This window comes from Cygnus olor, chromosome 2 (assembly GCF_009769625.2).
Source record: "Cygnus olor isolate bCygOlo1 chromosome 2, bCygOlo1.pri.v2, whole genome shotgun sequence".
NCBI lineage: Eukaryota > Metazoa > Chordata > Aves > Anseriformes > Anatidae > Cygnus > Cygnus olor.
The window spans coordinates 58,551,590-58,565,689 of record NC_049170.1 but is presented as its reverse complement, the minus strand read 5'-3'; the positions used below and the strand labels follow the sequence as shown (position 1 = coordinate 58,565,689).

Sequence of the window (14,100 nt, the reverse complement as noted above, 5' to 3'; positions counted from 1 at the left end):
TAAGGTAACTGTAGAGAGCGATAAGGTCGCCCCTGAGCCTCCTCTTCTCCAGGCTGAACAACCCCAGCTCCCTCAGCCGCTCCTCGTAAGACTTGTTCTCCAGACCCCTCACCAGCTTCGTTGCCCTTCTCTGGACTCTCTCGAGCACCTCCATGTCCTTCCTGTAGCGAGGGGCCCAAAACTGAACACAGTACTCGAGGTGCAGCCTCACCAGAGCCGAGTACAGGGGGACAAACACTTCCCTAGACCTGCTGGCCACACTGCTTCTTATACAGGCCAGGATGCTGTTGGCCTTCTTGGCCACCTGAGCACACTGCTGGCTCATATTCAGCCGACTATCAACCAATACTCCCAGGTCCTTCTCGGCCAGGCAGCTTTCCAGCCACTCATCTCCCAGCCTGTAGCTCTGCTTGGGGTTGTTGCGCCCCAGGTGCAGGACCCGGCACTTGGCCTTGTTGACCCATTCAGTATCACATTAAAGCAGGAAAAAATAGCCTGAGTCCCTTTCAAGTGCCACTGACTAATTCAGATTTTCCCTTCATGGGATATGTAGTGAATAAAAATAAAAGTACAGACAAGAGCTGAGCATACAAGCACACATATTCATGATATGAGGAAGCAGCTGTGGGAAATAGGTAACACACTAAGAGGTAATATTCCTCTGCAGAACCCCCACAGAATTTAGCTCTTGATGTTAGCTAGGCATTGGCACTTTTGATGCCATATGCCACTATGAATTAATGTGGTTCATAGTAACTAATGACCAGACACAAAAGAAAGAGAGAAGGTGTTAATTAGCTATTTTTAGTCTTAATTCACTGATTATGATGTGCTCATTGGTGCAAAACAGATTGCTGCTCCTCAAATCAAAAAGGTCCTCTTTTGGAAAAAGGCTCTGTTCTTCCTTTTCCATGCTTGACAGATCTTGTAAGTGTCAGGGAGAATTATCCACGTATACTGATGAGAGCACCTTACACACTGATTAACTAAAACTTCAGAAAAGATGTTGCTGTATTAGTTAATCTGCCACAGCCAACTGTGATAAAATGATGCTGCCTATGTTATCTGCCTCATTAAGGTGGGAGAGAGAAAATAAGAGCAGCCTTGAAATAATAAAAAAAATCGTTAACATGAACCATTGCAGAGCTTAGTAGGATGGAAACAGACTGACAATACCTTTGCTCAACACTTAATTACTTTTTGAAGACCAGAAGGAATTGAGAGAGCATATCAATGACAATCCTTTCCAAACCCAAGCAAAAGGAAAAATATCAAACTGATCTAGTAATTGGACATGTATCTTAACACAGCTGTTTTAAGAAATTATGAGGGATCACTGAAGAAGCTGAAGTTTGGATTTCAACCTCCTACTACAAGTATCCTCATTGCAAGTGGTCAAATTAGGAACTACCAATGGCAGAACATTTGCTTCTACAACCAAACTAAAACTGCTGCAGCTCAACTGCTTATCCTCCATTCCAGGTAGGTGGAACAGAGACTGGAAGCCAAGCACATGGCATAAACATGACCTGCATGCTTCTCTTTCTAGGTCTGTGGTGAAGGACTTGCCCCTGCTCCCACTCCCGAGGACTGAACTTCTGCCATGAGTTTCAGGGAAGCAGTAGGAGCACCAGTATCTACCTGGGCAAAGCAGCCATGACAAACACCAAGCTGTTGCAGCCTTGCACCTCCCTCAGCCTGCTGCACAAAGACATGGGCTCTGTTCTAATGTTTGCTTTCCACAGCTCTGCAAGTGAAACTTCAAATAAAAGCCTGTGTTCTGTCCTCAGTAAGTACAAGCAAATAAAGACCAGTTAGGGATGTTTTCATTAGAAAGCCAAACACTAACTGTTCCACTTGTGTGGGTGATCAATGCGCTGTCAGCTGCTGCACCTCAATAGGGACCGTCTCACTGAGAGCTATCAGATACCAGTCAAATATTGAACCTGAAGAGGGAAGTATGTTCTTTCTGGACCTAAGTCTTCTTCTGTTCACATTACCGCAGGTCTCCAGCAGTAGATGGGGAGATGGGGCTAATAGATTTTGTGAGAGCTTGTTTTCAGGGGAGTGACCTTTCTGCCTTATGTTGGCTCTGAGAAGCAAGTTCCACCACTTCTCAACAGCATGCCGCCTTTCAGCAAATGCCAAGGGCCCAGCACCATACCCATCACTCTGCTTCAAAACCCATGTTCATCTGGAGACCCAGCAATTTAAATCATGGTCCAGCTGTGGTGGTTTTACCCAGCTGGGCAGCTGAGCTCCACCACAACTGCTCTCTCACTCCCCCTCCTCAAAGAAAAAAGGGGAGAAAATATGATGGAAAGGGCTCAAGGGCTGAGATAAGGACAGGGAGATCGCTCAACAATTATTGTCACAGGCAAAACAGACTAAGCATAGGGAGATTCATATAATTTATTGCTCCTTACTAACAGACTAGAGCAGTAAGAACTAAAAGCAAACTACAAACACCTTCCCCCCCCCATCCACCCTCTTCTATATCCTCCCCCAAGGGGCGCAGGGGAATGGGGACTGGGGGCAGCGGTCAGTCCTTAACATTTCATCTCCACCGCTCCTACCACGGTGTCCATCTGTCAGGAGCAAACTGCTCCAGCACAGGTCCCCCACGGGCGGCAGCTCCCCCCAGACCCCCTGCTCCTGCGTGGGCTCCTCTCCACGGGCTGCAGATCCAGCCCAGGGCCTGCTCCTGCAGGGGCTCTCCATGGGCCGCAGCCTCCTCCAGGCCACATCCACCTGCTCCACCGGGGGCTCCTCCACGGGCTGCAGCGTGGAGATCTGCTCCGCCATGGGATCTGGCCAGCAGTGGGTCATTTTGGGGCCATTTGGAGCTGGCTCTGATCTGACATGGGGCATGGCTCTGATCTGCTGGACTCTTCTCAGAGGCCACCCCTACATTCCCCCTGCTACCAAACCCTTGCCACTTATGCCCAATATACCAGCTCTGACAAAGCAGCTTCCAGGGTTGGGATTATGCTGACTAAAATTTCAGTTTCCCCCAAAATTGGTTTGTTTTGTTCTGGTCTCATTGTTTTTTCACTTGAGTTTTTCTGTTTATTTTTAGACAAGAAAAATAAAAGGCAGGGATTCCATGCAAGACTAGTCTTAAGAGCAGCAAACCATATGGAATCCTTTTTAACAACTGAGAATGTCAGGTTTCCATTCATGAGAAATAAGCTGTAATAAAAACGGGTAAAAAAACAACAAAAAATCCACTGCAGAAATGAAAGAACTTTTGACTACAAGGACATTTTGTTCAACAGCTCCTGACAAGGTAGTGCCAACCAGGACTTGAGGACATCTTCCTCACCCTTTTTTTGTGGGAAGAGGGGGGAGAGATTCCTGTCCTCATGAGTCCAGTAAATGATCCCTGTACTTCCAGATTTAATGCATCAGAAGTAAGCTTGACAAGTATTAGTCATACCTGTTTCTACCATAGCCATTTCTTACCAACGATTAAAGGAAATTAAGAAAGTTTTATTTTGCTTTCAGCTTCCAAAGTCATAGTTTGTGCAAAGTTCCCTGCCACGACTTTTCAGGTAAGAGCAACAGTAACTTCCACTTGTAAAAGAAAGACTGATCACATATACAAAATGGTATTTTTATCTGGCACTGAAGATCTGGTATCTTCATAATTTTGAAAGGCCTTTTATCAAAAAAGTATCCCTCATCTCTTAAATATCTTTTATGTTGTGTAAAGTGAGAAAAAAAAAAAAAGGAAAGAAACACAACACCAAAATTTTCTCCTCAATAAAGCAGATGGTGATCTGGTCAGGAGGTCCCCAAATCTTACCTATCTGCCCTATCTCCAAGGAGCACCATTAAACAGAGCTACTTATTGCCATAGTTAGCTCATGACATATTTTCTTAAACTTATCAGCATTGTTTTGTACAGGGTATTACCACTTATGACAGAGTAGCTAAGTGACAATATTTTTTTAAATACTGCTTTCAGAACATCAGATTCACATGGGATTTTTCAATAGCACAATACAGTTACTTAAAATTAATGCAAGCTACAAAATAGCAAAATTAGGAAGCAAAACCCAAGAAGACCTTTTTTTTCCATATTCTACACAAAATTATGCTCTTGTCACAAGTCCAAACTGAACAGCAAAAGTTTGAGGTGACCCACGAAGCACATCCCCTTGGAAACACAAGGGATAACACGTAATCCATGCGCAACATCTGAGAAAAGCTGTTTTCTCCATTCACTGGAATTTACAGCCCAGGAACATATGAAGGAAAGCAAAGACTGCAGCAAATTGCAAATGGTTGGGAAGAACCTGCTTGAGAATTCCCTGGTACGATTGAAAACTGGAGGTGCGCTTGGCTAGAGGAATCCTTTTCCCTGTTATGTGTCTGCTTGAGAAAAACGTAAGTGTTGAAGATGCAGTGCAATGCCACCTGTACAAAACAAATGGATATCTCATTTTAATGTAAGCTTTGGTTAAGCGGCTTGTGTTGAAATGCCACCTAGCATTCCAAATGTAACCCAACTTAATCGTATCTATTGAAAGCCACATAATAAATAACAAGAAATACGCAGCATGCCATCCTAATTGCAGAGGTTGTCTCATTTACTAGTAGTCATTTATTTATTCAAATGACTTGAACTATGTGATTCAATCTGAATCATGGGAACTAGTTACTGATTTGTGCAAACAGCCTCTTGCTTCTTTGCTAAAGGCATTGTTGAAATAACTGACCCAACTGCTAAAACAAGCTTCCTCCTTGAACCCTGCCTCCTTCCTTAGTCTTACGTCCCAAGTGAACTTCAGAAAACACAATTGTTCTACAAATGCATTTTGAACTTTAAGAATATCAATGACTAACTAACTCAAAACTGAATTAATTACATGCAATGGTATTTCCAAGATCAGGGAATTGCTAAGCAATAGAGAATCATAACATGCAGCCATAATAAAAATACAGCTCTGAAAAAGTATTGGTTACTATCTTAGATTCAAATCAAATTCATCTTTCAGAAGTGCACATATGTCTCTCTGATCTTAGGGGAGGGAGGAGAGTTTGAATACAGATCCCTAGTGAGAAGCTGCTTTTTTTTTTTCTTCAGTTGGGCATCAGAAATATGAACACTGCCATTAAAACTGAGCTGCAGCTATGTAAAAACAGTGATTTCAGAAACAATTCAGACTTCACAAGAAGGTATCTACTTGAAGCCCATTTTGACTTGCAGCTACCACCTCATGCTGCTATTTCAGTAGCTGATGGGGCTTCCCCATGCCGTCTGAGCAAGGGGCCAGGCACAGGCAGAGAACACGTGCACTTTGGCAGCAAGAAGCCAAGCCAGATGCATGCCACCACAAGTCACCACATCCCAGGCCGGCCACTGTGTGCGTTATGGCCAGCATCCCTCCAGGGACAAGGAGCTGTTGGGGAAAGAGGCTCGGAGTAGCTTTCAGGAAGGAGAGGAAAGGATGCTCTGCACCAGATGTCATTTCAAAGCTTGTGAATCACCCCCAGGTAGGAAGCTGGTTACCTTGAACTACAGGCAGTGTTCATCATCAGCTAGGGCACAGGGCGGGAGGCCAAAATCCCAACAGGCAATTTTGCCAGTGGCCAGATGTGTTGCCTCAGGCAACCATTCAAAGTCTCCATGGCTCTGATCCCTCGGGTCCTAATAGGTAAAATAATACTTTCCCTACCTAGAAGTGCTATGTAAGCTTGTGGTGCCTCAATGCCAAAAGCGTTCAACTTCCAGGACTCCCCTGATTATCTTCATATTTACAGCTGCATTTGGTGACGGGAAATCAGGGATTATGCCACTGTTTTGATTACAAAATGCACACAAACCCAGTTCCCACAAACTGATAATTTTCTTCTTGTAAAATCCAGAGCTAAAGCACTACTATCCTGTCATCAAAACGGCTGTTTTATACCTTCTTCTCCTTCCTTCATTCCACATTTCCCTGGAAAACATCTCGCCTAGCATCACCCTGCTCTGCCAGAGGAGCTGTCTACTCCAGCAACCTGGACTGAGATATTCTGGCAAAACTGCCTTTGCTAGTACCACGTCAAATCTTATTTTTGAGGGGCTTGGGATGGACGGGGTTGGCAAAGCTGCAGCTTCTGCAGGTGACAGGGAGGTGGAGGGCACGGCTGGGAGGTGAGGTGGGTAGCACCCGCCCTTCCCACAGCACCTTTGCAAAATAAAGTAACCACAGAGCGGTAACCACTACACACAGAAGGCTTTTAACCCACACAGCAGCACTGCCGGCCCTTGGGGCACTGCTACTGTTCGGCAGCTTTCACTCCGCCTGCCCAAAGGCCTGTCCTACTGCTGGGACACCAATAAACCCTGCTGTGCCAGCCTCCGGATGGAGGGTGACATGGTTCGGTGCAGGCACCACACGCAGGCATGCCAGCACAGGTAACCAAGCTTTTTATTATTATTACTTGATGAAAATGGAAAAGCTATCACAAATATTTCAGACTATATTTATCCCTCTACTTAACCTTCACACAGTTTGGAGCAAGGCTTTTTTTTTCTGTACACAAATGACAGTTTATTCCAACCCCCAAACCTCAGTTTTTCAGGGAGGAAGAATATAATTGAAGTTGGTTCATTAATTTGAGCCAAAAATGCAGCAAACACACCTTGCTCCAGAAAATGAGTGGGAGGGAGTTTTAAGAAAATTAAGTGGTGCTCTGGTATTTTCAAAATAAACCTGCAAATTTTCATTTCAAATAGCATTTGATTTTCCTTTTTTAACCAACTTAAAAAGAAAAGAAATAGTCTCAGGTCTTCCAGATTATCCTAAAATATTTTTTGGTGTGTTCAGTGTTCTCATTTTTTTTTCTTCTTCACTTCAATAGAACCACCCTAATATATTTATTTCAGTTTGACTGGAAGTTATTCTTATTTTCCTCCCTCAACCACTGAAACAAACAAAAACCACCCATGATTTGATGCACTCTCACAGCAAGACATGCATGTGAACACGTAGATGTTTACTTTCATGTATACTGATGTGCCGGGCTGGAGAAGGCAGTAGGAGGAACCTTGCATCTGCCTTGCATGGATCTGTCAGCAGGCAAAACCTACTTTGCATTAAAACTTCAAAATGAAAGCTCACACACCATTACAGTCTACATAAATACCAATTGCTCTCTCAACATGGTAGCGAGTGTACAGCTTAACCAAATAGTCAACTCATGTCTCCTTGTATTTTCAGTGGTCATCAGAAAGTTTGTGTTTGAACAGGAAAACTAATAAGGATTTCTCATGCTTCTTCCCTGTGAGCAACCCTTAATACCGTTATTAAGCCCAGAGAGCACAAGACTCACACCTACACATACATGTTCTCTGTGGGACAAATCACTAGGGCACATCATAGCCCTTTCAATACATAACAATTTTGCTTCAGCAGGAATAGACATTTGTATTGATACAACTTCTCTGTACATGGAAGATCTTTTTTTCCACATTTCCTTTAGGAATGACTTCTGCTGCCCATATTCATGCCAAATGCTCTGCAACTATTTCTGAAGAAAAAAAGTACATTATTACTCAGTGCTATTAGGTCAGCAAAATTCAGCTCTAAATAAAAAGCATTACAGTTCGGTTTGGTGTAGTTGGAAGCCAGGAAGTAACACATCGAGAACCAGAATGGGCAGGAATGATACTAGATCTCATCCTACACCTACTAATGACATATTCCTGGAAGCCAAGTTGCACAGGAGAAAGCCAAATTGTTACACATGTAGTGGGGGCAGCAAATACTGTACCAAGCTGAACAACAACTATCCGCATCCCCAGGAAACATCGAGTGGTGGATTCCCATCCCAGATACCATTAACTCCTGGCAAAGCAAAGTTGACCTAAATGCTTTCTACCCCCACCTTCACAGAGCTGATAAATCCGTGCTGCTGGCTCTCCGTGCCTTCATGTGCTTCACAAGCTCTCCGGAGCTGGCAGGTACAAACGAGGAGCAGCGGCGTGAGGATTTCTAATGAATCACCCTGACCCGGCTTCCATCCCACCCCTGTCACCTGGACCCAGGGGTGCCAGGCATTGATTGCATCAGCCTCATTGGAAGGGCACATCCCAGAGGCGAGGGCCTCTCTGCTAATCCCTCGTCATGCCCGAGCCTTTGACGTCATGCAGCCTGGGCGAAGCAGCGGCTCCTGCTCAGTCATCGCCCGTGTCCCGAGCGCTGGGTGAAGCCTTGCGTAGGACCCAGAGAAGCAAATTCTGCACTCGCTTTTCAAACTGCACTTACAGCCAGGCACGTTGCTCAAGCTGACCCTGGGGTGAGAGCAAGACAGGTGACTAGACTCATCCCGGCAATAATTACTGCTTGAGCATTCATCAGAGGCTACACACCTTCCACAGCTACTGCATGGCAAATCCAGGAGGCAAAAAGCTGGAACATGCCTTCCACTGAGGAGCAAATAAAAGCCCTGCTCCCTTCCCAATCACCTTCTGTTAAAACTAGCAAAATCCTAGCTAGATTGAGTGCAGTCTCTGTGCCAGCTGAGCCCCGACTGACATAACCGCATTTTCAATAGTAGGGGCTCAAGGAGAGCAGCACAGCAGAATGGTATTTTGAGAAATAATAAAAGATTTCTAATGCAATTCACACATTTCCAAAATAACAATTGTTGTAGCTAGCCAGTCACTTTTAGACAATAAGACATCCCTCCTCTTTTGACTGGTCTAAATCGGGTTTGTGAGCTGAGTCACCCCGGCAAGCGCTCCTCACGTAGACCGGCCAGAGGATGCTTTTGTGGGTACGGCCAGTTCTGGCTCCCCAGAGCAAAGTCCTACAAGTCAAAGTACTTCTGACAGTACAACCACTCTTGCATTGCACAAGCACTTTGGCAATACAGACCAGAGTGTAACATGAAATTTGACATGAGCTCTCGTACCTGTAAACACTAATGTGTAGACCATGACATGCTGACTACCAAATTTTGAATGCATGTGAGTTTTTTCTTTGATGCAATGCTCACATGCACAGGGTGACTGTACCCTCTGATACACACATACTACCGAAACTTGGACTAATCCAGGAGTTTGGTTTTGCACTGAAACTATTGATATTGCTACATTTGATGAAGGTATGGTCATCCTCCCTGAAATGAAGTAAACCTTTCAGTAGGCTGGTTTCTGAAGAGCTAACAAGCTAACGCAGTTTGTGCTAGAGGAAGATAAGGACGCCTTTTGAAGGAACTGGTTTGGCTAGTCAGCTATCTTGCTGCTAAAGCTCACATATCCCAGTGATTTCAGTGATAGATGGATACCCAAATACAAAAGTCAGCCCCGAGGAGCATAATGGCATTGTGTGACACTCCCTGAAAGTCTCTCTCTATAAATTAACAAATGAATTACAATGGACTACTCTGATTGTAGTCTCCAGGGCATCGATCTTGATTTCTCATTTATCTGCAAATCTCTTCACATACTCTTGATGCAAGAAATAATACGTTTGTATTTACTACTATCATTTCTGTGGGTAGTTTGTTCACCCTACACACATGCACACACTCTGTTGAGACATCAGTCTCTTTTGCAGCATTTTGCACATAGCCACTGTATTTGTAAGTTGTCTGAATTAAGGAGATAACTGCTGTCACTTTATCTTCCTTTTCTTGCTTATCTGAAGTTGCCCTTAACAATAGGATTTGGGTTTTGCCCTTAGTCATTCACACATCGAAGCACTGGAGTAGGAGCAGGTCTATACTCAAGACTTCTCTTAATTGTATTATTTCACCAAATTGGACTGTTTCAGCACCTAAGTTTCCATACCTCTAACTGCACACACCTCTGCGGTTTCACAAATATAGTTTCCAAAATAAAAAAGAAAACAACAACAACAAGTTCAGTCATTTACCAAGGAGAGAAGAGGAAAAAAGAAAAAAGCGCACAGTGCACAGACAGGACCTTAGGTAACAAACAAATAAATAACAGCTCCCCCTGCCTTTTTCTCCTGTTTCCATACAGGAAACTCCTCTTGCATCAGTGATAACACAAACAAATGCAGGTACAAGAGAGGAGATCATCTGAAAAGGCAGAGCTGTCTGCACGTAACTGGAGCAAGCACTACACAACCCACAAGAACTGCAATGCTTGTGTCCGTCACAAGTAGGTATGGAATAACATGCAGTGCAGAAACTGCAAAATCTGAAATGCAGCATCACATAATATCAGTACGCACGTAGCCCACTGCATAAAATATTACATGGCTCTCTTTCATTTCATGTGGAAATGAAAGCATCCTTAAGGAGCGTCCTTCAGCATCCTTAAGGAGGTTAATTTCCCTTTGTTTTCCAGAAAGCGATATAGAAGACATCGGTTACACAAGGGCGTCACAGAGAACTTCTGCAGCCACAGAGCTGCCCAGTGGGTTTGCATGTCCACTCCCAGCTCCCATCCCATGACAGCTGTAACTACAGATCAAAACTAGGGATAGAAAACCAATAAAGCAATGAAAAGCAGTTTGCTTAACTGTAGTGCCATCCTTGAGCATTGACACACAAAATGGACATTGGTCCAATGCATCCTGCAGGAAGCAACATGCCTGCTGTCACAGGTATTTATCTTCGATACCACCTAAAAGGCCATCCAGCAAACATCAGTGGAAATCCAGATTAGTTCCACCATCGTTAATCTGGGTCAACATTAGAGCAGGTAGATAGAGATAGAGGTAGATATTGATCCCTTTCAGTGTACTTCAGTTTCCAACAACGCTGTTTGGTTTTGGAATAAGCACAATTGTTTTTTGTTGTTGTTTGTTTTTCATCTTCACATCTACAGTCTTACAACTAAATAAGTTTTCTCTAATCCATATTCAAAGAAATCTTTCTAAAATTTTGGGAAAACACAGAACTATATTTAAATTTCCATTAAACCATTATGTTGATCAGATTTTATAGGTTGATTCAGACCTTCTTCTAGCAAGAACATTTGCCTGGGTACTTTTATTTATTTATTTATTTATTGAGGCATCAGCTCTTTTGGGGAATAGAACAAAGCAGGTTGAAATTTTTAAAAGTGTAAATTCATATGCCATTTGAACTTCTAGAGGCAACAGAATTTTTTCATAAAACACAAGTGTTGCACATATTTATTACAGCACATTTGCTTTCAGAATTATTCTGAATTCAGATGCCTAGGAGTCCTATAATGTGACCGGACCTCAGCAGGCTTTGATGGTCTACTACCTGTTGGACCTATTGCTTCAAATCAATATCTCATGATTCTCAAATGCTGCTTCATTTTGTACCCATGACTTATTTTCTTACTCATCCTCAGGTGTGGAGAAAAACAAATAAATACCAAATAACTGATTCAACTGTTTTGCCTTCCCCTCTGCCACCAAGTCTCCAGCTCTCCTCACAGAAACAGTTACTCACTAACAGAACATATCGTGAATAATCTCCGTTGGGTTTATCACATAGCTGTTGATTATTTAATAATCCTCAAATAAACAGCACCCTTACAATTTCATGAGACACAGAATTAAACACTATAAACAAGGTAACAATGTTTTTCTCCTCACACTTTACATATTCTGCAGGGTATATGCACCTGAGATTGCACTTCAAAAGCTTTAACACAGCATAGGAGGTAGAGTCAGCTTGCTTCCCATCATTTTCAAAGGGTGAAGAAAAAAAAAAAACAGAAAAGAAAAACTGCCCATGTTACATCAACAACAGGTATGAACTTGATTTCTGGAGCAAGAGAGCCTCTTCACTTTTTTAAGGTTGTGCAACTAGTTCTTTCGAACGGGGTGTTTCTCCCTTTCAGGGTGTTTTTACTGTTCACAGTCACGAAAGACTACCTAGGTCGTTTTAAGCCACACATAGCTCTTCTAATCACTATTAATTCTCTTCTCCCACTTTTTCTTTAGAAAGAAAGAAAGAGTAAAACAACAACAACAACAAAAAAGAAATCTGCATTTTTCCCCTTGCTGGCAGATTTCCAAGATGAAGAGGACTGTGCTCTGCCTGGAACAGCAGTCAGGGCCTGCTCTCGAAACTCACAAAAGAACACCACACACGGAGAAAAAGCAATGATCTGACCAGCCAGAACCCTTTTCTCACCCTCGAAACCAGTTTCTCAAATATCAAACGCGGCCCCGGCCCCCTGCGCCCTGCCCCGGCCGCTCCGCGCAGTTCCCACGCACCCACCGAGGGGTGACAGCGGAGTCGGGGCGGCTTCCCCACGGGGGGAAGGACGGGAATAAATCGCTCTTAGGTTTAACAACGGGGGAAACTGAACCCACGTGACGTTTTCCCTCTTTCCGCACATCCCCTCCCCAGGTGCGTGCGGGGATATTTCCGTGCGCACATCCCCTTCCCGGGTGCGCGCATCCCCATTTCTGGGCACACATCCCCTTCCCAGGTGCGTGCATGGATATTTCTCGTTTTCAAGCGGGACAAGCGGAGGTGTGGGGGCAGAGCGACAAGCAGGGGGTGCCGGAGCGGTGTTCGCTCGGGGGCTGCTCGGCTTTTCCCCGCCGAGCTCCGCGGGGAGCGGTGCGGGATGGGGCCGGTGGCAGCACCGGGGCCGAGCCGGGCAAAGCGCTGCGGGAGCCACGGGGCGACGAGGGGAAGAGAGGGGAGCTGAGCGGAGCGGGGAAAGGAGGGGGAGAAAAAAAAAAAAAAAAAAAAAAGAAACCACGAAAGGAGAGAAGCACAAGCGATGAGATGTGCCAAGGTTTATTCCCTTTATTTCCTCCACCCCCACAAAAGAAAATAAACCTAGAATCAGGAAGTCGGAGCTGCGGGAGCGCTGCTAGAGGTTTGTTTTCCCCTTTTCTCCCTTCTCTTTCTTTTTTTTTTTTTTTTTTTTCCTCTCCTAAGGAAGAGGCCGGGACTTTCCCTCCGCCGCTCCCCGCGGGAGGCCGCGGCGCGCCGCCGCCCGCAGCCCGGCTCCCACGGGGTGCCTCCGGCGGGACCCCTTTCCCCCTTTTTCCCCTCTTTTTTCCCCCATTTTTCCCCCCTTTACCTTTTTTCTCCTCCACGGCGAAGCAGGGGGCGACGCACCCCAGCAGCAGCAGCAGCACCAGGACAGCGGCCCCGGGGGGGCTGCGGCCGCCCATCCTGCGGGACGCCCCCTCTTGCAGTAGGGTCGGGGGGCACGGAGCTTTGCTCGGAGATGCTCCCCTGCACCCCAAAGTGCTCAGCCCCTCTGGGCGGCGATGCTCCGCAAGGCTGGGCTCTGCATGCTGCTGGGCGGCCGTCGAGGGCTGCGCGCACACGTGCGTGCCCCGCAGCGGGGGGGGTGGGTGCTGCTTTCTTCCTCCTCCCTCTCTTCTTCCTCCTCCTCCCTCTGCTCCTCCTGCTGCCGGGGGCTGCGGGGACTTGCGGGGCGGCTGGGGCCGGCTGCGGGACGGGGAGCGCCCGGCTTCGCTCTCAGCCCGGCCGAGGAGCGCAGGGGCTCCCTCTGGGGACGCCGAGGAGGAGGAGGATGGGGCGGGAGCAAGGAGGAAGGGGAGGAGGAACCCCGCCCAGGTGGGGAAAGGGCGGCCCCCCCACCTGGCCCGGGATGGAGGGAGAGAGAATATTTGGGGGGGCAGGTCCTCTGTCCCCCTCCCCTCTCGGGCTATGGGGTTGGTGTGTAGGGGGTATATCCTGCTGCCCGGAGGCTTCAGCCCGTGCGTTTACATCGCTGCTTGCCAAATAGCTGCGTGGCCCTTGCACAGCCTCCGGTCCTCATCGTGTCCCCCCCGGGGGGCGCAGCGCGGAGTTTCGGCAGCAGCACCCCCTCCTGCTCCAGCCCGTCCCCAAAAGGAGCCGGGATGCAGAGCGATGCCCTCCTTTCTGCTCCCCCCGAAACCAGAGCAAACTCGGCCCCGTGCAACCAGCCCTGTTCTCGGGGTGCTCAGCTGCCCCCCAGTGCAATGCCAGGTGTGTGCGTGCAAAAAAAAAACCAAAACCCTGCACTGCCCCTATGCCTCTTTTAGCACCAGGATAGCAGGGGCCCTATCTGTGCGTGCTGCTCCTATTTTCTTGCACTGGCGGTGAGAAATTGCTCCGTGTAGTAAGTTGCTTAATGAACACACAATAATACAAGTGTTCTTGAGATGCTGCAGGGAAATCCACAGGCATTAA

At 46.2% G+C, this 14,100-nt stretch overlaps 1 protein-coding gene across 2 annotated transcripts in view; it reads right to left on the bottom strand.

The window, feature by feature from the left end:
- The window catches only part of EGFR (epidermal growth factor receptor), a 163,663-nt gene extending 150,188 nt beyond the window's left edge, over nucleotides 1-13,475 (bottom strand). The window contains exon 1 of one of the 2 annotated variants that reach the window (XM_040547924.1): nucleotides 12,995-13,475. In XM_040547924.1, the coding sequence (XP_040403858.1) occupies nucleotides 12,995-13,088 (94 nt within the window). In that variant the 5' untranslated portion in view covers nucleotides 13,089-13,475. The remainder of the gene's footprint in view (nucleotides 1-12,994) is intronic. The other variant, XM_040547923.1, reaches the window with a different exon arrangement.
- Nucleotides 13,476-14,100: the final 625 nt, after the last annotated feature.